This window comes from Fundulus heteroclitus, chromosome 3 (assembly GCF_011125445.2).
Source record: "Fundulus heteroclitus isolate FHET01 chromosome 3, MU-UCD_Fhet_4.1, whole genome shotgun sequence".
In the NCBI taxonomy this organism is placed as follows: Eukaryota; Metazoa; Chordata; class Actinopteri; order Cyprinodontiformes; family Fundulidae; genus Fundulus; species Fundulus heteroclitus.
The window spans coordinates 46,787,919-46,811,815 of record NC_046363.1 but is presented as its reverse complement, the minus strand read 5'-3'; the positions used below and the strand labels follow the sequence as shown (position 1 = coordinate 46,811,815).

The 23,897-nt window shown below is 42.1% G+C and overlaps 1 protein-coding gene across 3 annotated transcripts in view; it reads left to right on the top strand.

The window, feature by feature from the left end:
* LOC105920525 (atrial natriuretic peptide receptor 1) overlaps nt 1-23,897 on the top strand; it is a 47,579-nt gene that overhangs the window by 4,242 nt on the left and 19,440 nt on the right. For all 3 annotated transcript variants that reach the window (XM_036135634.1, XM_036135632.1, XM_036135635.1), the window contains 3 exons: nt 10,337-10,524; nt 10,966-11,079; nt 18,148-18,283. In XM_036135634.1, the coding sequence (XP_035991527.1) occupies nt 10,337-10,524; nt 10,966-11,079; nt 18,148-18,283 (438 nt within the window). The remainder of the gene's footprint in view (nt 1-10,336; nt 10,525-10,965; nt 11,080-18,147; nt 18,284-23,897) is intronic.

Sequence of the window (23,897 nt, the reverse complement as noted above, 5' to 3'; positions counted from 1 at the left end):
TGGTTCTTTCCAGAACAGATTTGATCTAAACAGGAACAGGTTGATGTTTTTTTCCCATGTGGTTCTGTTTTCTGCAGTTAGAGGTTCATGTCTCTGTTTCAGATACCAGAAATTCAGATTATCCTTCAGATTATAGATCAGATTATTGATCAGATTATTGTTCAGATTATTGATCAGATTATCAAACAGAACATTGATTCTAATTTCCACTGGTCAAATTGCTCAGACTTCTCTAAGGGTTGTGTTGTTCTTGTTCTGCCTTTCTGGGCCCGGCACCTTTGTGAAAGAGTTCTGGATCCCAGCGGTTAAAGAAAGCTTTGGTAATAAAACGGATCCCTGCTGGTCACCACATCTCGTCTGATTGCACGGCTCGTCAGATCTTTATTTAGACAACAGACGGGTGCTGCACAGCGTCCTGCAGCAGAACCAGTTTGTTCTGAATATTTTGGCTACAGACTTCCTGATGATCCAAAACACTGTCAGCACCTCTTCCAGCTCAGTCCACTGCAGCGGATCTGCAAACACAGAGTTTCTGTCCAACAGAAAATAGAACATATTAAACATCTGACCCAAACTCACGGTCCTGAAGCTGTTCTCCCAGCCCGTTCAGGTCCACCGGCACCAATACACATCCCAGCTGATCAACGATGCAACATGTTTCAGTATCATTACGGGACGTCGTAGGCGTGATGTTTTCAATTATTCATTTAATTCAATTCAATTTTATTTCTTTAGCTCCAATTCACATCACAAGAACATTAAGTTCTTTCTAAAGTCAGACTCCATCAGATCCTCCAGGTTGGTGAGAAAGTTTCCTCTCTAAGGAAACCCAGCAGGTTGCATCAAGTCTCTCCAAGCAGCATTCACTCCTCCTGAAAGAGCGTAGAGCCACAGTGGACAGTCGTCTGCATTGTTGATGGCTTTGCAGCAATCCCTCATACTGAGCATGCATGAAGCGACAGTGGAGAGGAAAACTCCCCTTTAACAGGGAGGAGAACCTCCAGCAGAACCAGAACCAGGCTCAGTTTGAACGCTCATCTGCCTCCACCCACTGGGGCTTAGAGAAGACAGAGCAGAGACACAGAAAGCTCAGAAGCTCACATTGACCCAGGAGTACTTTCTATGTTAGAGAAGACAGAGCAGAGACACAGAAAGCACAGAAGCTCACATTGACCCAGGAGTACTTTCTATGTTAGAGAAGACAGAGCAGAGACACAGAAAGCTCAGAAGCTCACATTGACCCAGGAGTACTTTCTATGGTAGAGAAGACAGAGCAGAGACACAGAAAGCTCAGAAGCTCACATTGACCCAGGAGTACTTTCTATGGTAGATGGTAATAGAGGATGATCTGCCTCCCCTGATGATGTCACATGGACTAGTTTTTCAGCATCACTCCTGGACAGAATGTTTCTAATTTTGGCGATATTCCTGAGGTGAAAAAAGGAAACTCTGGAAACCTGTTTAATATGAGATTTAAATGACATGTCTTGGTCAAAAATAACACCAAGATTTTTAACTTTATTACCAGAGGCCAAGTTAATGCCATCCAGATTAAGTGATTGATTAAGAACTTTATTTTTTGAAGACTCTGGTCCAAAGATTACAATTTCTGTCTTGTCAGAATTTAGATGCAGGAAATTTAAAGTCATCCAGCTTTTGATGTCATCAAGACATGACTGCAGTCGAAGTAACTGATTGGATTCATCAGGATTTATGGATAAATATAGCTGAGTGTCATCAGCATAACAGTGGAAATTAATCCCATGCTGTCTGATAATTTTGCCAATCAGAAGCATATATATAGTAAATAGAATTGGTCCAAGGACTGAACCCTGTGGTACTCCACAGGTGACCCTAGAGTTTGAGGAAGATTTATTATTAACATGAACAAACTGGAATCTGTCCGACAGATCAGATTTAAACCAGCCTAATGCTTTCCCCTTAATCCCTACAGTATGCTCAAGTCTTTGTAGGAGAATATTGTGATCAACTGGATTCTGTCCAGAAGTGACACTTAAGATTAAATGATTAAAGGTTTGAATTCTAACAGAAAAATAATTTATTGAGTCCAAGAGGAGCCAGAGATGAGAGATGTGTAGCTGAGTGACGGTGCAGTTAGCATTTAGCCAGAAGAACCACTGCACAGAACCACACAGCTGGTTCTGATCCGCAGAGAGGAAGCCTTCTGAGTAGCTCTGATGTTTGTTTAGGGCTTTTATTTTGAAGGTTTGCAGGAAGTTTTGTCTTGATTCAGCTGCTGCATCACCTGGCATCAAACCTGGGATTGGAGTATTGGATGTTCTGTCCAGGATGAGCAGAACTGTCGCCGCTGATGGTCCAGTGAATCAGAACCAGGTGATCGGTCTCCACCAGGATCCGCTCTCAGAACGGACCTTGGTTCTGACACAGAACGCGCTCCATCTTGGTGGGAGAGATTAGAGGCTGGAAGATGAGTGGATCTTTAGTTCCTGAGGGTAGCTGGTGTCTTCAGATGCAACAGAACCTTTGTGGTTCTGGAGGATGGTTTAAATGATTGGGTTCTGGACCCTCTGGATTGGATCCACCATCTGAGTGGGAAGAACCGGCCACCGGGTCTCCTCCCTGCTGCTCAGGTTTCTGTTGCTTTGGCCTGAATTCATCATGCAGGCTGTAAACTCCCCCAGACGGAGAGCCAAGTTCCTGAACAGCTGATGTTCAGGAGGTCCGACGTTCCCACAGTAAGCCCGGCCCAGAGAATCGGCTTTATTACCGCCATAAACTGTAATCTCAACGGCAGCTTTGGTTCTCTGACACAAACACTGGGAGAGATTCACAAGCAGGCGGATGAGATCACAGAGACCCAGATGGTTTCTGGGCCACGGATCAGAACAGCTGTTAATACGAGCGCTGTGCAGTTCTGGTCCGTTTGTCTGTGCGTCAGGTCGTTAGATCTAACATTAGCTGCTGATCCCAGCATCCGGCAGCCAGAGGAAACCTGATCCAGATCGATGCAGCTGCAGCCAGACAGCCACTCAGAGCTGGAGGAGGATGTGCTGAGGACGCAGCGAGGAAACATTAACGCTCAACCCCGGCAGCAGAACCTTTCTGGGTCGCCTTTCTTCCATTCTTCTGGAAAACCTCCGAGACGTTCCTCAGGAATCGCTTCAGAACGTTCTCCAGACTAACATCAGAAACCAGGGAGATCAGGACTCCTGCAGACTTCCTGTTGTTCCCGTCCAGCTCGGATCAAACTGGGCTTTAATGTTCTGAGTCTGAAGGATGAAATGAAACCAACACGTTAACATCTGGAGCTTGATTTGAATCAGTGAAACATGACGGGATAGTTTTCTGTTCAACCAGAAGCAAACAGTCCAAAGAGGTCCAAGGGTTCCTTCCTGCGGCTCCGACACAAGAACCTGACGCCTCAGAGAACCAGTCAAATCTGAAAATAAAGTCCTCGATTAGTGGAAATATTTCCAATGTGTTTAGGAACACGACTGCAGGTTCTACTCTGGAGAACCGAAGGGTTAATGAGTTAATTACCACTTTCTTTATTAATCTAATTCAGATTAATTATTGAAATCTGTTGTTTGTTCCATGAATCTCAACAGAGTAACATGGATGTGGTTTTATGAGAGAGCGGATCCAAACGGTTCCTCCTTCTTTCGTAAGGAACGCTGATTCAGAACGTTTTCATTATTCCAACAGTTTGGGATTTTTAATCCAACAAAGATTACTAAATGGACTCTATTGAAAAAGGGTATTTCACTATTTACTTTTAAAGGGACATACGCCCAGAACAGTTAAATCTAGTCTCTCCAGGCGCTGCGGAGATCTTTAGGTTCTGGTTGGGTCAGATTGTTCGAGCCGTTCAGTTTTATCTCTGCTCTGTTACGCTTTTTGAACAATTACATCTCAACATTTGCTTCGCAGCGGATAAACAAGGTCCTGGATTTCCAGCTTATCCGTCTGATGAATCCACCGTTTTTATTTCTCAGAGTGATTTTGTAGTCCACGCTGGAGACTACAAAAATGGCCGGATGGGGGGGGAGTGGAAGGGTCTGTGACCTGGAGGGGGCGGGGCGTGAAGCGCATCCATTAGATTTAAAGAGACGGCACCAAAACGAGTTGCCCTCAGATCAGGGGCTAACGAGGAGTTCAGACAAACGCTGCAGTTTCACTTTAGATGGACCACAGCTGCAGGATTCCAAGGGAAGAAGAAGAAATGAAAAGCAGGTCATGTCCCCTTTAAACGGATAAATACCATAAGCCATAAATTCACCTCCATTTAACATTGAAGCTTGTCCAGAGGGAGAAACTGGACCTGGGACCTTTCTACCGGGATGAGACGGGGGGGTAATGAGCTCTCCCTCATACTTTGTCCTCCTCTCTGGGGAGGGAATCTCAGGCTCTTACATGAGCAAAACATGACGTAACTGACACCTGAGCACAGGTGTCCTTACCTGCGTCTGGCTATGAGCAGGTTCTACCGCCGAGCAGCGACAGGAGCGGGATTCAGAACTTACTCTGGTTCTGCAGCAGAACCAGAGAACCCTGCTCAGTAAAAGATAATGTGTGACTGTTTGTAAGGAGCTGGAGCTGCAGCTCTGCAGAGATGAAGCCAGTCAACAGATGACGGATGAAACAGGATTTTTCCTTCATTTATCTCCTGAAGCTGTTCAGTTGCAGCTCTGGGTGTTCCTGGGTTAATGGAGACTTCAGTCAGTCCCTCCATCAGGAAGGGCCTCCAGCAGTAAAAACCTGTTTGGTACAGGTTCAGCAGTCTGAAATGGATCCTGTGACGATCAGCTGGGAACACATGAAGGCTTTGATGGAAGTGGATCAGACGCAGCAGACCTTTTCATGGACAACCAGAAGCTTTCTCTGTGCTGTCTCTGCTTTTCCACCATGTTTATCTGGAAGGTGTCTGCAGTCTGGGAGCAATAAGGGCCTCCAGCTTCCTCTGACTGCAGGGGCATCTCTGTATGAAGCAGCCTGAAACTTCCCTTCTGGGCATTTATTAACCGAGGTCAGCGACCCGCCGCCTCCCACAGACGCTCAGCTCCGGTATCAGATCTGCAGGAATTTCCTGTTAAACACGTTCGGGCTAATTTTACCTTGTCTTTCCGCTCCTTAGCCAAACACTGCCGACCAACTGTGACGCCTGTCCTGACGTTCTTGGAAAGAGCCGAGCTGCCTTCTGATTGGTTCTGATCTCGTCATGGAGGTGGGACACCTTTAGCTGCTGGAGCCTCAGCAGACAGGAACCCTGAGAGAACCTGATGACCAACCAGCAGCTGCTGGACGACCGTTTCTGAGCTGCAACAGGAACTCTCTCAGTGGGTTTTCTCAGCACTGTTCAGTTCTCTGGTTCTCTGGTTCTCTGGCTCTCTGGTTCTCTGGTTCTGGTAGGTTCTGCCTCCCACAGAGCTGTGGAGATGTTCTAACCATCACAGTTCTGGTTGGAGTTGCTCAGATCCTCACACTGGTCGCTTCTTCTGGCGGTAACTGTAGTAACCAGGTGATCAAACTCTCACCTGTGTCTCGTACCTGATGGAAACGAGCTGGTTGTTGATTGGATGAAGGCCTGGTTGGACTCTTCCTCCTTAGGTCCCTCTTCTGTCTATCAACTCATCCAACATCCTTGCTCTGAAGGAGCTTCTTCCATCCTTCTGTCTGGAGAGAGGATTGCTGCAAAGCCATCAGCAATGCAGACGACTGCCCACTGTGTCTCTGCTCTGTCTTCTCTAACATAGAAAGTACTCCTGGGTCAATGTGAGCTTCTGAGCTTTCTGTGTCTCTGCTCTGTCTTCTCTAACATAGAAAGTACTCCTGGGTCAATGTGAGCTTCTGAGCTTTCTGTGTCTCTGCTCTGTCTTCTCTAAGCCCCAGTGGGTGGAGGCAGATGAGCGTTCACACTGAGCCTGGTTCTGGTTCTGCTGGAGGTTCTCCTCCCTGTTAAAGGGGAGTTTTCCTCTCCACTGTCGCTTCATGCATGCTCAGTATGAGGGATTGCTGCAAAGCCATCAACAATGCAGACGACTGTCCACTGTGGCTCTACGCTCTTTCAGGAGGAGTGAATGCTGCTTGGAGAGACTTGATGCAACCTGCTGGGTTTCCTTAGAGAGGAAACTTTCTCACCAACATGGAGGATCTGATGGAAGCTGACTTTGCAAAGAGCCTTGAGATGATATGATGTTAATTAGTTATAGAAATAAAACTGAATTGAAAACCTATTTATTTAGAGCTACCTTTGAACCTTAACATAGAGAAAAAGAGAAAACGTAAAAATGTAGTAAAATGTTCAGTTTTCTGCTGGAGACAAAAGGCGAAGCTGGATTTTCCACCTTGGCTGTGAAAGGCAGGAGTTTTCTGGCCAGAGCCTCCTGACGGCGCGGGGCTGAGCTGCAGGAGGTGAACAACGTGTGACTCAGAGGCTCATTACAGCCTCAGCTGGAGGCCCTGCGGCTGATTGGAGAAGCTCAAGTTTGGCTTCCTGATTATCTGAAGAGGTTTGATGCTTCTCATTTAAATTCAGAGCTTGGTTCTGAGCTGAGAAGGTTGGCTTCCTGTGACACAGAATTACTGGACAAGAAAAGAAAACACAGGAGGACATCAGAACAACAACAGAACCTGTTTCCACACCAGCTGCATTTTTCTGCTGGTTCTGCCTGGGACCAGTTCCCCCGCCCAGAACCATTCATGGAAATGAATCGGGTCAAATGGCTTTGCTTTCAGAAAGAACAGAACCGTTTGCAGTCATCTTCTCTGATCTTCTGCCCAGAGTCCAAATGATCGTAGGTTCTGTCCTGTAGTCGATCCAGGAAGTCTTAGGCTGAACAAAGTGGCATTTGATCCGATTCATTCAGGACAGAAGGAGTAAGCTGGAAATGACCCAAATACTCAATAAAACATCAAGCTTTGATCAATGGTTCTGATCCAGAACCGATGACAACAGCAAGCTTCAGTCCTGCAAAAGGCTTCATGCAGGCTGCAGATGAAGCCAGCAGCAGGATCTGGCTGTGGTTTCGAACATCCATCCATCCTCCCTTCAGCTCTTTGAATGGTACTGAAAAGCGATTTGTGAATAAACTTGCCTTCTTAATTAATGAGTGAAGGGACGCATCATTTTACTGTATTTTCCATCTGCTACCAGGAAAACAGCCACATTATTCTAAAGGAACCGTCCTCAGGTCAGAACCTGGAGTTATCTGTAATTTAGATTATTTAAGACAAATTATGTATCTGCCGTGTTTGTGGCTGAAGAGACAAAAACTGCTTCCAGACTCTAAACTGGTGCAGACTGCGAACTTGGCGGCTGTGTAAACTGTTTAGTGAATCCAGCGGACAAATGAAACAATGCAGCTGCAAAAACACAGGACAGGGACTGCAGCTGCTTATTGTTTTTTGTTGTTTCTTGTTGTTTTATGTCGTTTTCTGTTGTTTCTTGTTGTTACTTGTTGTTTTCTGTTGTTTGTTGTTTCTTGCTTTATGTTTTTTGTTGTTTCTTGTTGTTTTATATTGTTTTTTGCTGTTTTTGTTGTTTCTTGTTGTTTTATGTTGTTTTATGTTGTTATTTGTTGATTCTTGTTGTTTTTTGTATATTTTTTTGTTTGTTGTCGTTTATTGTTGTTTTTTGTTGTTTTCTGTTGTTTCTTGTCGTTTCTTGTTGTTTTCTGTTGTTTCTTGTTTCCTGTTGTTTCTTGTTGTTTTTCGTTGTTTTTTGTTAATTTTTGTTGTTTTTTGTAGATTTTTTTGTTTCTTGTCGTTTCTTGTTTTTCTTTGTTGTTTCTTGTTGTTTTCTGTTGATTCTTGTTGTTGTATGTCGTTTTTTGTTGTTTCTTGTTGTTTTCTGTTGTTTCTTGTTGTTTTATGTCATTTTTTGTTGTTGTTTTGTGTTGTTTTTTTGTCATTTTCTGTTGTTTTCTGTTGTTTCTTGTTGTTTTCTGTGGTTTTTTGTTGTTTTTTGTTGTTTCTTGTTGTTTTCTGTTGTTTCTTGTTGTTTTATGTTGTTTTTGTCATTTCCTGTTGTTTTCTGTTGTTTCTTGTTGTTTTCTGTGGTTTTTTGTTGTTTCTTGTTGTTCTTTGTTGTTTCTTGTTGTTTTATGTTGTTTCTTGTTGTTTTTGTTGTTTCTTGTTGTTTTATGTTGTTTTTTGTTGTTTCTTGTTGTTTTATGTTGTTGTTTTATGATGTTTTTTGTCATTTCTTGTTGTTTTCTGTTGTTTCTTGTTGTTTCTTGTCATTTTTGTTGTTGTTTTCTGTTGTTTCTTGTTGTTTTCTGTTGTTTGTTTCTTGTTGTTTTTTGTTGTTTCTTGTTGTTTTATGTTGTTTTCAGTTGTTTCTTGTGTTTTAGTTGTTTTTTGTTGTTTCTTGTTGTTTTCTGTTGTTTCTTGTTGTTTTATGTCATTTTTTGTTGTTGTTTTGTGTTGTTTTTTTTGTCATTTTCTGTTGTTTTCTGTTGTTTCTTGTTGTTTTCTGTGGTTTTTTGTTGTTTTTTGTTGTTTCTTGTTGTTTTCTGTTGTTTCTTGTTGTTTTATGTTGTTTTTGTCATTTCCTGTTGTTTTCTGTTGTTTCTTGTTGTTTTCTGTGGTTTTTTGTTGTTTCTTGTTGTTCTTTGTTGTTTCTTGTTGTTTTATGTTGTTTCTTGTTGTTTTTGTTGTTTCTTGTTGTTTTATGTTGTTTTTTGTTGTTTCTTGTTGTTTTATGTTGTTGTTTTATGATGTTTTTTGTCATTTCTTGTTGTTTTCTGTTGTTTCTTGTTGTTTCTTGTCATTTTTGTTGTTGTTTTCTGTTGTTTCTTGTTGTTTTCTGTTGTTTGTTTCTTGTTGTTTTTTGTTGTTTCTTCTTGTTTTATGTTGTTTTCAGTTGTTTCTTGTGTTTTAGTTGTTTTTTGTTGTTTTATATTGTTGTTGTTTTCTGTTGTTGTTGTTTTATATTTGTTTTTGCTGTTTTTTGTTGTTTCTTGTTTCTTGTTGTTTTATGTTGTTTTTTGTTGATTCTTGTTTTTTGTATATTTTTTGTTTGTTGTTGTTTATTCTTGTTTTTTGTTGTTTTTTGTTGTTTTTTGTTGTTTCTTGTCGTTTCTTGTTATTTTCTGTTGTTTCTTGTTGTTTTTTGTTAATTTTTGTTGTTTTTTGTAGATTTTTTTGTTTCTTGTCGTTTCTTGTTGTTTTTTGTTGATTCTTGTTGTTTTATGTTGTTTCTTGTTGTTTTATGTTGTTTTTTGTTGTTTCTTGTTGTTTTATGTTGTTGTTTTATGATGTTTCTTGTTGTTTTCTGTTGTTTGTTTCTTGTTGTTTTTTGTTGTTTCTTGTTGTTTCTTGTTGTTTTATGTTGTTTTCAGTTGTTTCTTGTGTTTTTGTTGTTTTTTGTTGTTTTATATTGTTTCTTGTTGTTTTCTGTTGTTTCTTGTTGTTGTTTTATGTTGTTTCTTGTTGTTTTATGTTGTTGTTGTTCTTTTATGACGTTTTTTGTCATTTCTTGTTGTTTCTTGTCATTTTTGTTGTTGTTTTCTGTTGTTTCTTGTTGTTTTCTGTTGTTTCTTGTTGTTTTTTGTTGTTTCTTGTTGTTTTCTGTTGTTTCTTGTGTTTTTTGTTGTTTTATATTGTTTCTTGTTGTTTTATGATGTTTTTGTCATTTCTTGCTGTTTTATGTTGTTTCTTGTTGTTTTCTGTTGTTTCTTATCGTTTTTTGTCGTTGTTGTTTTCTGTTGTTTCTTGTGTTTTTTGTTGTTTTATGATGTTTTTGTCATTTCTTGTTGTTTTTTGTTTCTTGTTGTTTCTTGTTGTTTATTGTTTCTTGTTATTTGTTGTTTCTTGTTGTTTCTTGTATCGACCAATCATAGCTCTTAGAAGATAGCATCACCCCTAGCATTAGGGACGGCGAATCAGTGATGAAAAACTAACCCAGAGTTAAAACCAGATGATCAGGGTTCATGAGGTTAAGGAGCCTCACTGAGGACCTCTCTGCTTGACTGAACTGAACTTTCCTGGATCAGAACTTCATTCTAATGATGATTCATGGATTTCCATCCGGGTTTGGGCCGGAGATTCTGGTTGGTCGGTCCAGTCGCTCTATGTTGTCCAACTTTATCCAGAACCAGTTCAGATGTTTCTGTCCCGTCCAGACATCTGAGCAACTTTCTGACTCAAAACTCTCATCTTCCTCCTCCTGGTCTTCCTCATCGTTCTCCTGCCCTCCTCCTCTTCCTCTCCTCCTCCCCCTCCTCCTCTTCCTCTCCCCTCTTCCTCTCCTCCTCCCCCTCCTCCTCTTCCTCTCCCCTCTTCCTCTCCTCCTCCTCTCTTCCTCCCCCTCGTCCTCTTCCTCTCCTCCCCCCCCCCTCCTCCTCTCCTGCAGTGATGGTCGTCTGCTGCCCTGCGGACGTCTTCAGGAAGCTGATGATCCACTTCTGGCAGGCCGACCTTCCTCACTCAGAGTACGTGTTTTTCTTCATCGACCTCTTCGCCGACAGTCTGAGCTCCAGAGGCCAGAAGCCGTGGCAGCGAGGTGACGAAGAGGACGCCGTGGCCAAGGACGCCTTCCAGGTGACACGCATCGGTTTACAGAAGCTGAATAAAAACTGACAGCAGCTGTTTCTGTTCCATTAGATCAGGCATTGGGTCGGTTCTGGTCTGGGTCCGGATCCGAGCCGGGTCGGAGTTCTGTGCTGAGTGTCAGCTCGGTCAGAACCATAGTGTCAGAGCTCAGGACCACTTAGAATCACTGCTTAGAGCAGGTGAGGAGTGGAGAGGTTCTGTTCGGATCAGACAACAGATAGAACCTTACAGAAGCTAAAAATTAGACTATTTCTTTATTATATGTGTATTTATTTATGTAATATGTATTTATTTAAAAGAGACCAGCTCATAAATTAACCCGAGGAACCGGTACCAGCGTAAATATGGCCAGAACCTGATGACTCAGTGTTCTGTCTGTCCTCCCATCTAAGATTGAGTAGTTTGGTTTAAATCTCTTTTCTTCTTCAGTGTGTGAAGATCCTGACGTACCGAGAACCTCAGAACCCAGAGTACCAAGAGTTTATCTCTGAGCTAAAGATGGACTCACAGAAGATGTTTAACTACAGCATGGAGGACACACTGGTGAGTGATGGAGGGAGGGAGGGAGGGAGGGATGATGGAGGGATGGATGGTGGAGGGATGATGGAGGGAGGGAGGGATGATGGAGGGATGGATGGTGGAGGGATGATGGATGGATGATGGAGGGATGATGGATGATGGAGGGATGGAGGGATGATGGAGGGAGGGAGGGAGGGAGGGATGATGGAGGGATGATGGAGGGATGGAGTTAATGAATGAATTTAAGGGATCAGATAGAAAATGAAACATTTCATTCTGACGGCCGTTCAGAATGAACCAATCAGAACCTTCATCCATCTCACTTTCTTCTTCTTCTTCTTCTTCTTGTTCTTCTTCTTCTTCGTCTCAGTTTAGCCGCTTGTTGCTGATGTTCTCCTGCAGAACAAAAGCTCCTCCAGAGATCATCTGGAGCATCTGTGTGTATTTATGGTGTGTCCTCTGCTGGGACAGCTGTGGACCACTTGTGTTTAGCGGCTGGTCCAACGCAGGGCTGATCTGATTGGACAGGAAGGAAGTGATGTCATTAACCAGGAAGCAGCTGGCGGCTTCACAGCTGCTTCCCCTTAACGTGTTTGAGCTGCTTTATGGGAGCTGATGCAGTCTGGTGATCCTATCACAGGAGCATGCGGCTCCCAGATGATGGACGGCGCTGCTGATGTCATCTTAACGTGACAGCAGGAACCAGCAGCAGGTCTGGAGACCACGTTCTGCTCCATGAAGCTCATTTGGAAACGTGCTTCATCGTTAAAATCAAAACCTAATCCTTCTGTGACAAAGACATTAAGCCCTGAGAAAATCACCTGAGACAGACGGAGCTGCTCTGCTGGGCCTCACCGCTGGTCCACCGTGCAGAACCGCCGTACAGAACCACCGTGCAGAACCACCATACAGAGCCGCCCCGTAGAACCGCCCCATAAAACCGCCACATAGAACCGCCACATAGAACCGCCACATAGAACCGGCACATAGAACCGCCGCGTAGAACCGCCGCATGGAACCACCACATAGAACCGCCACATAGAACCGCCTTGTAGAACCGCCGCATAGAACCGCCACATAGAACCGCTGCGTAGAACCGCTGTGCAGAACCACTGAATGAACGATGATGATTCTCTCTTGCTTTTCACACCGTTAAACTTGTCATCATCTGAGCCGCAGAGAAGACAGTGTTGTCCTCGGGTCACCCCCCCCCCCCCCACCACCTTCTGCAGCAGGAAGGAACGGGTCTGCAGAGGATCTCCTCCGGGACTTGTCTAGATGTTCTCCAGATATTTTCCTTTGGTGCACAGTGACATCAGGTGTTAAGTGTCATTATGACCATGGGTGCTGGAAGCTGTGCTCCCTGATGGAGGCGGAGCTCTGATCTAATTCAGTTACATGTTAAAGGTGTCAGAGCAGAGAAGCTGCAGGTCAGTGAGGCCGGTTAATCAGCAGCAGAGCGAAGCTAACGCCGTTACCAACGTCAGATAGCACGTCAGCCATCCCTGCGGAGAAACATGATCCATCAAAGCAAACAGGAAGCATCAGGAGCAAACAGCAGGAGACCGCCGAGCTGCAGACAGAAATCTGCTGCTGTCTGGACGGACATCAATCCCTCTAACTAATAATAATAAAACATTTTATTTATAATGCATACCATCACTTTATCATCAATTTACCACCAGTTTATCATCAGTTTTTCATCAATTTATCATCAGTTTATCATCAATATATCATCAATTTATCGTCAGTTTATCACCAATTTATCATGGGTTTATCATCAATTTACCACCAGTTTATCGTCAGTTTATCATCAGTTTATCATCAATTTATCATCAGTTTACCGCCAGTTTATCGTCAGTTTATCACCAATTTATCGTCGGTTTATCATCAGTTTATCATCAGTTACCACCGGTTTATCATCAGTTTATCACCAATTTATCATCAATTTATCATCAGTTTATCATCAGTTTATCATCAGTTTATGATCAATTTATCAGCAATTTATCATCAGTTTATCATCAGTTTATCAGCAATTTATCATCGGTTTATCAGCAATTTATCATCAGTTATCTGTTTATCATCGATTTATCATCAATTTATCATCAGTTTATCACCAATTTATCATCGGTTTATCATCAGTTTACTACAAGTTTATCATCAATTTATCATCAGTTTATCACCAATTTATCATCGGTTTATCATCAGTTTACTACAAGTTTATCATCGGTTTATCACCAATTTATCGTCTGTTTATCATCAGTTTACCATCAGTTTACCATCAGTTTATCATCACTTTATCATCAATTTACCACCAGTTTATCGTCAGTTTATCATCAGTTTATCATCAATTTATCATCAGTTTACCACCAGTTTATCGTCAGTTTATCACCAATTTATCATTAGTTTATCAGCAATTTATCAGCAATTTATCATCAATTTATCATCAATTTATCATCAGTTTATCATCAGTTTATCAGCAATTTATCAGCAATTTATCATCAGTTTATCAGCAATTTATCATCAGTTATCATCTGTTTATCATCGATTTATCATAAATTTATCATCAGCTTATCATCAATTTATCGTCAAATTATCATCAGTTTATCATCAATTTATCATCAGTTTATCATCAACTTATCATCAATTTATCACCAATTTATCATGGGTTTATCATCAGTTTACCACCAGTTTATCATCAGTTTATCACCAATTTATCGTCGGTTTATCATCAGTTTACCATCAGTTTCCCATCACTTTACCATCACTTTATCATCAATTTACCACCAGTTTATCGTCAGTTTATCATCAGTTTATCATCAATTTATCATCAGTTTACCACCAGTATATCGTCAGTTTATCACCAATTTATCATCGGTTTATCATCAGTTTACTACCAGTTTATCATCAGTTTATCACCAATTTATCATCGGTTTATCATCAGTTTACCATCAGTTTATCATCACTTTATCATCAATTTACCACCAGTTTATCGTCAGTTTATCATCAGTTTACCACCAGTTTATCATCAATTTATTATCAATTTATCATCAGTTTATCATCAATTTACCACCAGTCTATCATCAGTTTATCACCAATTTATCGTCGGTTTATCATCAGTTTTTCATCAGTTTGATCAATTTATCAGCAATTTATCATCAGTTTATCATCAATTTATCATCAGTTTATCAGCAATTTATCATCAATTTATCGTCAGTTTATCACCAATTTATCATTGGTTTATCATCAGTTTACTACCAGTTTACCATCAGTTTATCACCAATTTATCGGCGGTTTATCATCAGTTTACCATCAGTTTATCATCAATTTATTATCAATTTATCATCAGTTTATCACCAATTTATCGTCGGTTTATCATCAGTTTATCATCAATTTATTATCAATTTATCATCAGTTTATCATCAGTTTATCATCAGTTTATCATCAGTTTACCACCAGTTTACCGTCAGTTTATCATCAGTTTATCATCAATTTATTATCAATTTATCATCAGTTTATCATCAATTTACCACCAGTTTATCATCAGTTTATCACCAATTTATCGTCGGTTTATCATCAGTTTATCACCAATTTATCGTGGGTTTGTCATCAGTTTACCATCAGTTTATCATCAATTTATTATCAATTTATCATCAGATTATCATCAGTTTATCATCAGTTTACCACCAGTTTACCACCAGTTTATCGTCAGTTTATCATCAATTTATAATCAATTTATCATCAGTTATCATCTGTTTATCATTAATTTATCATCAGTTTATCATCAGTTTATCATCAATTTATCATCAAATTATCATCAGTTTATCATCAATTTATCGGCAGTTTATCATCAGTTTATTATCAATTTATAATCAATTTATCATCAGTTATCATCTGTTTATCATCGATTTATCATCAGTTTATCATCAGCTTATCATCAATTTATCGTCAAATTATCATCAGTTTATCATCAATTTACCACCAGTTTATCATCAGTTTATCACCAATGTATCGTCGGTTTATCATCAGTTTATCACCAATTTATCGTCGGTTTGTCATCAGTTTACCATCAGTTTATCATCAATTTATTATCAATTTATCATCAGATTATCATCAGTTTATCATCAGTTTACCACCAGTTTATCATCAGTTTATCATCAGTTTACCACCAGTTTATTGTCAGTTTATCATCAATTTATAATCAATTTATCTTCAGTTATCATCTGTTTATCATCGATTTATCATCAGTTTATCATCAGCTTATCATCAATCTATCATCAGTTTATCATCAGTTTATCATCAATTTATCGTCAAATTATCATCAGTTTATCATCAATTTATCGTCAGTTTATCATCAGTTTATTATCAATTTATAATCAATTTATCATCAGTTATCATCTGTTTATCATCGATTTATCATCAGTTTATCATCAGCTTATCATCAATTTATCGTCAAATTATCATCAGTTTATCATCAATTTATCATCAGTTTATCATTAATTTATCGTCAGTTTATCATCAATTTATCATCAGTTTATCATCAGTTTACCACCAGTTTATCGTCAGTTTATCATCAATTTATAATCAATTTATCATCAGTTATCATCTGTTTATCATCGATTTATCATCATCAGCTTATCATCAATCTATCGTCAAATTATCATCAGTTTATCAATTTATCATCAGTTTATCATTAATTTATCATCAGTTTATCATCAGTTTATCATCAATTTATCGTCAAATTATCATCAGTTTATCATCAATTTATCGTCAGTTTGTCATCAGTTTACCATCAGTTTATCATCAATTTATTATCAATTTATCATCAGATTATCATCAGTTTATCATCAGTTTACCACCAGTTTATCATCAGTTTATCATCAGTTTACCACCAGTTTATTGTCAGTTTATCATCAATTTATAATCAATTTATCATCAGTTATCATCTGTTTATCATCGATTTATCATCAGTTTATCATCAGCTTATCATCAATTTATCGTCAAATTATCAGTTTATCATCAATTTATCATCAGTTTATCAATTTATCATCAGTTTATCATCAGTTTATGATCAGTTTATCATCGATTTATAATCTGTTTATTTTTAGTTTATCATCAGTTTATCATCAATTTATCATCAGTTTATCATTAATTTATCATCAATTTATCATCAGTTTATCATCAGTTTATTGTCAGTTTATCATCAGTTTATCATCAATTTATCATCAGTTTATCATCAGGGGGTTGTTTTTCTAGTGGTTAGAGCACAGAGCTTCAGTCCCAGAGTTTCACAAGCTGCTATTCTGGGTCCCTGAGCAAGACCCTTAACCCCCAATTGCTCCCCAGGTGTCGCACAGTGGCAGCCCACTGCTCCCCACGGGGATGGGTTAAGATGCAGAAGGGAATTTCTCCATTGTGAGATCAATAAAGTAAAATTATTATTATTATTATTAATTTATCATCAGTTTATCATCAGTTTATCTTCAGTTTATTATCAGTTTATCATCAGTTTATCATCCGTTTATTAGACATTTATTGTCAGTTTATCATCAGTTTATCTTCAGTTTATCATCGGTTTATTGATTAGATTATCAGTGATTAGATTAGATTAGATTAGATTAGATTCAACTTTATTGTCATTACACAGGTACAGCTACAAGGCAACGAAATGCAGTTTAGGTCTAACCAGAAGTGCAATATCAGCAAGTGCAGGATAAACAATGGTTCCATAAGTACAGGACATGGGTATTTACTGAATAAATATAGAGGTGGATACTATTATAAACAGAATTTACTGATAGATTTGTCCTATGAGTATAATATATAGATAACTAGTATTGTAATCTAAATTTACAGCTGGATATGTGCCGAATATAATATACAGGTGAATATTACTATGAATAGAGTTTTACAGATATGTACAATAGCATAATATACAGATGATTGTTATTATAACAGAGTTTGCATGTAGTATGAATATATGTACAGATGGCTATTACTATAGGCAGAATTGTGAGCATGATATACAGGTAGCTATTACTATAAAATGAATAAATAAAGTTTGGACAGAAGCTATTGAAACTTGGTGATGGAGTTGGATGCGTACACAGGCTTACAGTTGTGGGTGAAGAGGGAGTAGAGAAAGGGGCTTAGCACACAGCCCTGTGGTACACCAGTGTTGAGTGTGTTGAACGTGAAGCAGTTCGAGTCTGATCGGACATTCTGGGGTCTGTTGGTCAGAAAGTCCAAAATCCAGTTGAACATGGAGGTGTTGATGCCCAGGTCTCGAAGTTTGGCTATTAACTTAGCCGGGATGACAGTGTTAAATGCTGAGCTAAAGTCAACAAAGAGCATGCCTGCATAAGTGTTGTTATTGTCCAGATGTGTGAGCACAGAGTGCAGTGCCATGGAAACTGCATCCTCTGTGCTCTTATTGCTGCGGTATGCAAACTGGTGTGAGTCCAATGTGGATGGTAGCGAGTCTTTTAGGCGTGACAGGACCAGCCGCTCAAAGCACCTCATTACGATTGGTGATTTGCTCTGGCTGAGCTACAGGGTGGTGCATCTCCTGATGTGAAGGCAGTGTTGCGTGTCTTCAATGGGAGTCGCACCTTCCCGTTCATCCATTGCTTCTTATTTTAGGTATGTGGTGATCTGCTTCTGGGTTGTAACATTGTCAATAGTGGTATTAATATAATCCAGTAGAGAGGAGGCGTAACAATGTCTGTGTGAAAGGGAACAGCCTGTTCCCAGACTTCAGTGACCTTATTAACCAGGAAACACAGAGGAGTCCAGATGGGAAACAAACCCTGAGTTTCCTCTTCCTGAAGGAAATGTGCAACATGTCAGGAAACATCTCACCTGGATCCTGCAGTCTGTCCCTGCTGACCAACACAGGGACAACAACGAGGATTCATTCTTACAACCTTCCCCAACGCTGAAGTTCATGGAAACTTCATGTCAGCAGTTACCTACTGAGTCCTGTGGTCTCAGGATGATCTCCTGTAGATCTCATTTACTGGGTCAGAACCTGACGAGGACGGATGGTCATTTTTATAAAAGCCGTTCTTCCTGCCTGCTTCTGTTTTCCAGATGAACATCATCGCTGGAGGGTTCTACGACGGGCTCATGCTCTACGTCCACGCTCTGAATGAAACCATGTCGGCTTCTGGAGTTCGACCGCCGGGAAAAAATGTCACCAGAAGGATGTGGAATCGAACCTTTAATGGTGAGCAGATATTCCTACCTGGATTCTCTCTGCTTCCTGCCTGAGGCCTGTGGAGCAAGGCATCAGCTCGCTGATCCTGTAAGCCCTGTAGCTTCAAACATCAGAGGAAGGTTGGAGCTGTGAGTTCTGTTCCCACTGGACCCGGACGTTCTGGACGGGTTCTTCCAGCTGTGGGAGCGGTTTGGGCTCCATCCTGGGAGTTTATATCAGCTCTAAAATGTCTTCAAAGCAGGTTCTGAAAGCTTCAAACGGACCTCAGGATGTCTTCATAGGTCCAGACCTCGATCTCAGAACAAACTCCTCAGCCCGACCCGCCAGCTGGTCCGGTGGTCATAATGTTCTGGCTGACTCACTTCAGTCACGCCTGTTTGCTCCAAATGTCTCTGCATATTTTCCTAAAAACGTCCCCATGAGAAGCGGGTCGGTCCATCAGCACCAGACCTGACCGCAGCAGAACCAACAGAACCTGCTGGTTCTGCTGGTTCTGCTGTTTTTCTCTCCTTACCCCGCAGCTCACATGTGGACGGCTGCAGGATGTCAGATTTCTGCAAAGCCACGGCAGAACATTTTGTTCTGATCCGATATCAGCGCGGCAGGAAATCAAAACTCATTTGTCTGCAGCAGCGCCGCTCGGATCAGACATTTCCCTGGTGAGCCTGTTAAGTGGCGTCATTACCTCTGGAACTTATCAGGCAGGGTTCCATCTGCAGTCATGAGGGTTCTGGTCCAGAACCGCCCAACATCCTTTCTCCACTCTGAGCCCCAGAAAGAGACGGATGTCATCAGGAGCCAGCAGAGGTGGGTCCAGTCTGGTCCTGAACAGAACCCTTCAGGAACAAATATGTTCTGAGGTTCCCCAGAAAACATCTGCAGTGCAGGGAATGTTCTGGAGAACCGTGGTCCAGAGTTGCCTCCGCTGAGCAGAGCTGCAGAACCAGGTTCTGACCCGGTGTCAGATTCTGGGGTGATGTCACTGCTGCGCTGTCAGGGAATCAAACTGGAAGTTCTTTGCTGAGTTGGACTTCTGTGCAGCTTCCTGAGCCCACAGGGGAATGTTGGAATGTGAAAGATTCTAGCAGCCAGCGCCCCCTGCAGGCCAGAGCAGGAAGCGCAGCATGTCAGCCAGTGTCCATCATGGACCAGGAGGTCTTCTGCTGCTAATTGTCCTCTGCCAGGTCCTCCAGCAGCGCTGCATGACGCTCCAGAGTCACCAGGATGTTTGCAGCTTTACAGCAATCAGTGCCTCACCTCGTCACACTTTATCTGACAATCTGTGATCATCAGGGAGGAAAGAACACGCTGATTTAGATCATCAGCTGGTTTCTGGACCTCCATCAATAACCTGAAAGGTCCTGATGATGCAGATATTTTCCTCAGAGACAGAACTTCTATGACCTGACCGTTAAATTCTGCATAAAGAACTGAAGTAAACTGGACTTTCTGTTCTGTTGTTAGTTAGAGGAACCCATTTGCTCCTGGTTCTGTTTCCATGCTGCTGTGACGATCCATAATAATCTTCTGGGATTCTGAGGAAGTGTAACCGGAACCGTCTCCTGTTGGCCCGTCCCTGACTGACCTTCAGACGGTCCCTGGTGGTTCTGGTCTGAATCCGAGCAGCAGGGATGAAAAACCCGGTTCTTGATGGAAGCTAACGAGGCTGTTCTTTACCCGGGATCCAGATTCAGCTGCAGCGGCGCCGGCCTTCTGGACGGCCCACTTTCTGTTGGACACAGTTCTGGTTCCTCAGGATAAAAGCTTTTTTCCTTCTCACTCCATGTTCTGCTTCCATGGTTCCGGTCCGGTTCCTCTCCTGCTGATTGGTTCTGACCCAGAGTGGGAATGTCTTCATATCCGTGATTAAAACTCGCAGCAGAACCGGTACTTCCTGCCTGGATCTTAAAGCCCGGATTCAGGCAGGAGATGAGAACAATCAGAACTTACAATCTGGGCCACGGCAGCAGAACTTATAGGTTCTGTTCTTTTCTCCAACTCTCTGTGTTCCCTGACCTGCAGCCTCTCTTAGTTTCTCAGGGCGGTTCCGGTCCAGAACTTTCTTGTTTAACGGGTTCTGGAATAATGTCGGAGCAAACAATTTCATGTTGTTTTCCAGGCATTGTGTTCTGACCCGGTCAGGAAATCCAGAGCGGACCCACAAGAAGCTGAGACACAGCAGAATGGTTCTGGGGACGGTTCTGTTCTGGAATAACAGAACCAGTTATTCTGATTGGAGCAGATAGAAAAATAAAATCTGTTACTAAGGGACACTCAGGTTCTGGTTCTGGGAACGTTCTGCAGGTTTTCCAGGTTCAGTTGAACCTGGTGGAGTTAATCTGAACCATTCGTCATTAAAATGATCCGTCTGAGGCTTTTCTGCTTTTTCTTCTGTGGTTCTTTTTCTTCTGTGGTTCTGGTTCTGACTGAGCTCATCCGGATCAGTGAAAAGGAATCCTCGGTTCATCAGAAACTTGACACCATGACTGAAACCTGCGAATGAGGGAGGAACAAAGGAGACAAGGAGGTAATGAGGAGGTTCTGATCCGTTAATGAGGAAGTTCTGATCCGTTAATGAGGGGGTTCTGATCCGTTAATGAGGAGGTTCTGATCCGTTAACTCATGGACGGTTCTGCAGCTCTGAGATGAACCCGCAGAGCCACGCTAAGGAACCTGTTCTTCCCTGGAGGGCTCCAAGTTGCTTCGGTTCAGTTTGTGTCGGGTCAGAACCGCTGGAGCTGAACAGCCTTTCCCGGGTCGAAACAGTTCTTGTTCATCAGATTCAGGATCCAATGTTCCTGAGGAAGACCACAGTTCAGCTCCTCTTCCTCCTTCCTTCAGTCCGAAGCAGTTTCTCCCACCCAGAACCAGACCCAGGAGCAGAACCTCTCTGATGGGTTTGAGCCTCAGACCTCCAGTCTGCGTGTTCAGTATCAGAATCTTCATTACTGGGTAAATGTTTAGTTCTGGTTCTGTTTGATTGTTGCTTGAGGTCTGAAAAGCACATAAACGTGTTCTGGACTCAGCGGCTCATCCGGCTCATATTCAGGACCAGTTGGTTCGTGGGTTCTGAATCAGAACCTCTCTCTGTAACTGGGTCACAACAGGAAACACCACAAAGAGTGAAACCTGAGCCAGAACCAGGTTAGTAGGGAATTTAACACAGCTGGTTCTGATCCTAAAGACACCCGGAAAACAAAACTAGACTTTCAACTCATGGTAGAATTTTAATTTGTTCTGATCCAATCCCTGCTCAGAGTAACTGGTAAACAAGAGAGCTGGGAGGTCTTAACGATCTGGGAGGTCTTAACGAACTGGGAGGTCTTAACGAACTGGGAGGTGTTAACAAATTGGGAGGTCTTAACGAACTGGGAGGTCTTAACGAGCTGGGAGGCGTTAACGAGATGGGAGACGTTAACGAGCTGGGAGGTCTTAATGAACTAGGAGGTCTTAACGAGATGGGAGGTCTTAACGAGCTGGGAGGTCTTAACGAACTGGGAGGTCTTAACGAGCTGGGAGGCGTTAACGAGATGGGAGACGTTAACGAGCTGGGAGGTCTTAATGAACTAGGAGGTCTTAACGAGATGGGAGGTCTTAACGAGCTGGGAGGCGTTAATGAGCTGGTCAACAGCAAGGTCAGATTGATGACTGTGGAGGTGTTTCACTGAGGAAAGGCTGCACAGCAGATGAAGAGCAGGTGAGAACCAGCTGTGGGAGAGTAAACCAGAGAACCCGGGAACCCTGAGGAACTCCTGGAGTAAACCAGGGAACAGAGGAAAAGAAACAGAACAAGAGAAAAAGCAGAGTCATGATATAATTTCATATTTTATTTTCTATTTGTATACATTTTATTATGGCTTTGTTTATAATCATCACTTTTTTAAATAATAGTTCATTTATATTTACTACATTTCTAAATTTTTAATTTACTAAAGAACCAAAGATGAACAAGCAGAAATTAACCACTGTTTAAGGCTCCAGGTGAGTCCAGGTGAGCTCAGGCGTCAATGATTCATGGTTGGTTGTAAAACTTCCGACCTTCACTCGTCTTTTAATATGTTTTTATTTCACTTCATTCCTGGAAAGCACCACATTGCTTCCCAGGAACACACACCTGACACACCTGCCAGGTGTGTGTTACCACAGGCCATGTGACCTGTTATTCATGAAAGACTTTACAGTCACAGTGAATTTCCTCCTCAGTGTCAGGTAAGGAGGGGTGGGATGGAGAGAACAGGAGAGGCTTCATTCAGGAACAGACGGATTTGTTGATTCCACCTTAAAACTCACCTGTATCTGAAAACCAGGTGAGTTCACTGTTAGAACCGTGTAATGGGGTCACGGTGCAGCCTGCGGAGAACCTTCAGGTCAGCAGAGGGTCTCCTGGTCCATCCTGGACCGATGGTTTCAGAGCTGCGTGGAGATCCTTAACTTCCTGTAGGTCCACACAACCTCCACCGTGCTCTGCAGCCGGGATGCCAGATCTGACAGTTTCCAGCCCAAACATGGCATCAACGCGCCAAACTAAAAAAAAGTCAAAATCTCAGCGTCTCTTGATCTCATGTTAAAAGCGTAGAATTATTACTTTACACATAATAAAGAACAGACCTTTAGCACACAACTGCACTAAGAGAACAAGCGGTGCACATAGCGGCTCCCCACAAATGTGTAATCAGTTCAGCCCACAGCTACAGATAATGATCAGTTTCCCAATCATGTCATAGCAACAGCAAAAACTGTTATCAGTGCCCTCCCAGCATGAGTTGTGTAACTTAATATAAAATGTCTCTCTCACAGAGAATAGATCAATCCAACATTTCTCTTTCACATTTTAACATTTTAACATTTTAACATTTTAAGTTGATCAGAACCAGGTTTCAACAACCCGCCCAAAGCTATTTTTCCAGCCCTGCGTGTTGAGCAGAAACCTGCCCGGTCTGGCAACACGGCCCGGTGGTTCCGATCACCGCAGCATGCTGCAGAATCTGGTGGGTCCATGTTTGACGGTTCCTGACCAGCTGTGGGGCCATAAAGGTTCTCTGCTGCCCCCTGCAGGCTCCCCGGTGTGTTGCAGCTAGGAGCTGGTTGCCACCCATCGTACTTCTTTCTGCAAAAATAAAAAAACATGGCGACCAATTTCTGACTCAAGACAAACTCAGGCTGCTCTGCTGCAGAGAAACCGGGTCTGGTTCTGACATAACCCGCAGGATGAGCCTCACTGGTTCTGGAGTAAAGAAAAGTTTGTGACCCTGGTCCTGAATTTAGAGCTCCATGGTGCCTGGAAGCAGGAATGGACCCAAACAGATGGGAAGAGGTTTCCAGAATCTCATGGTTCCAGTTTGATTCTGTCAGCGCCGACTGTTTGGACCCTGCAGCCGGATCATTCCAGCATCCACCTGTAATCGGCTGATCCGGTTATTGATCTGTGATGTTTGAAGGGGATCAGCTGATGAGGTGTTCTGTTCCCAAATGAGATTAACATGAAGGTCGCTGCTGTGTCCCCTGATCCAACCTGTCCTCCTGTTGCATAGCAACCAGCTGTCCTGGTTCTGATGGACCCTGTAATCAAGTGCAATTACCCCGTGACAGATCCTTTCTGTTCTGTTCCCTCCCACGCCATCCG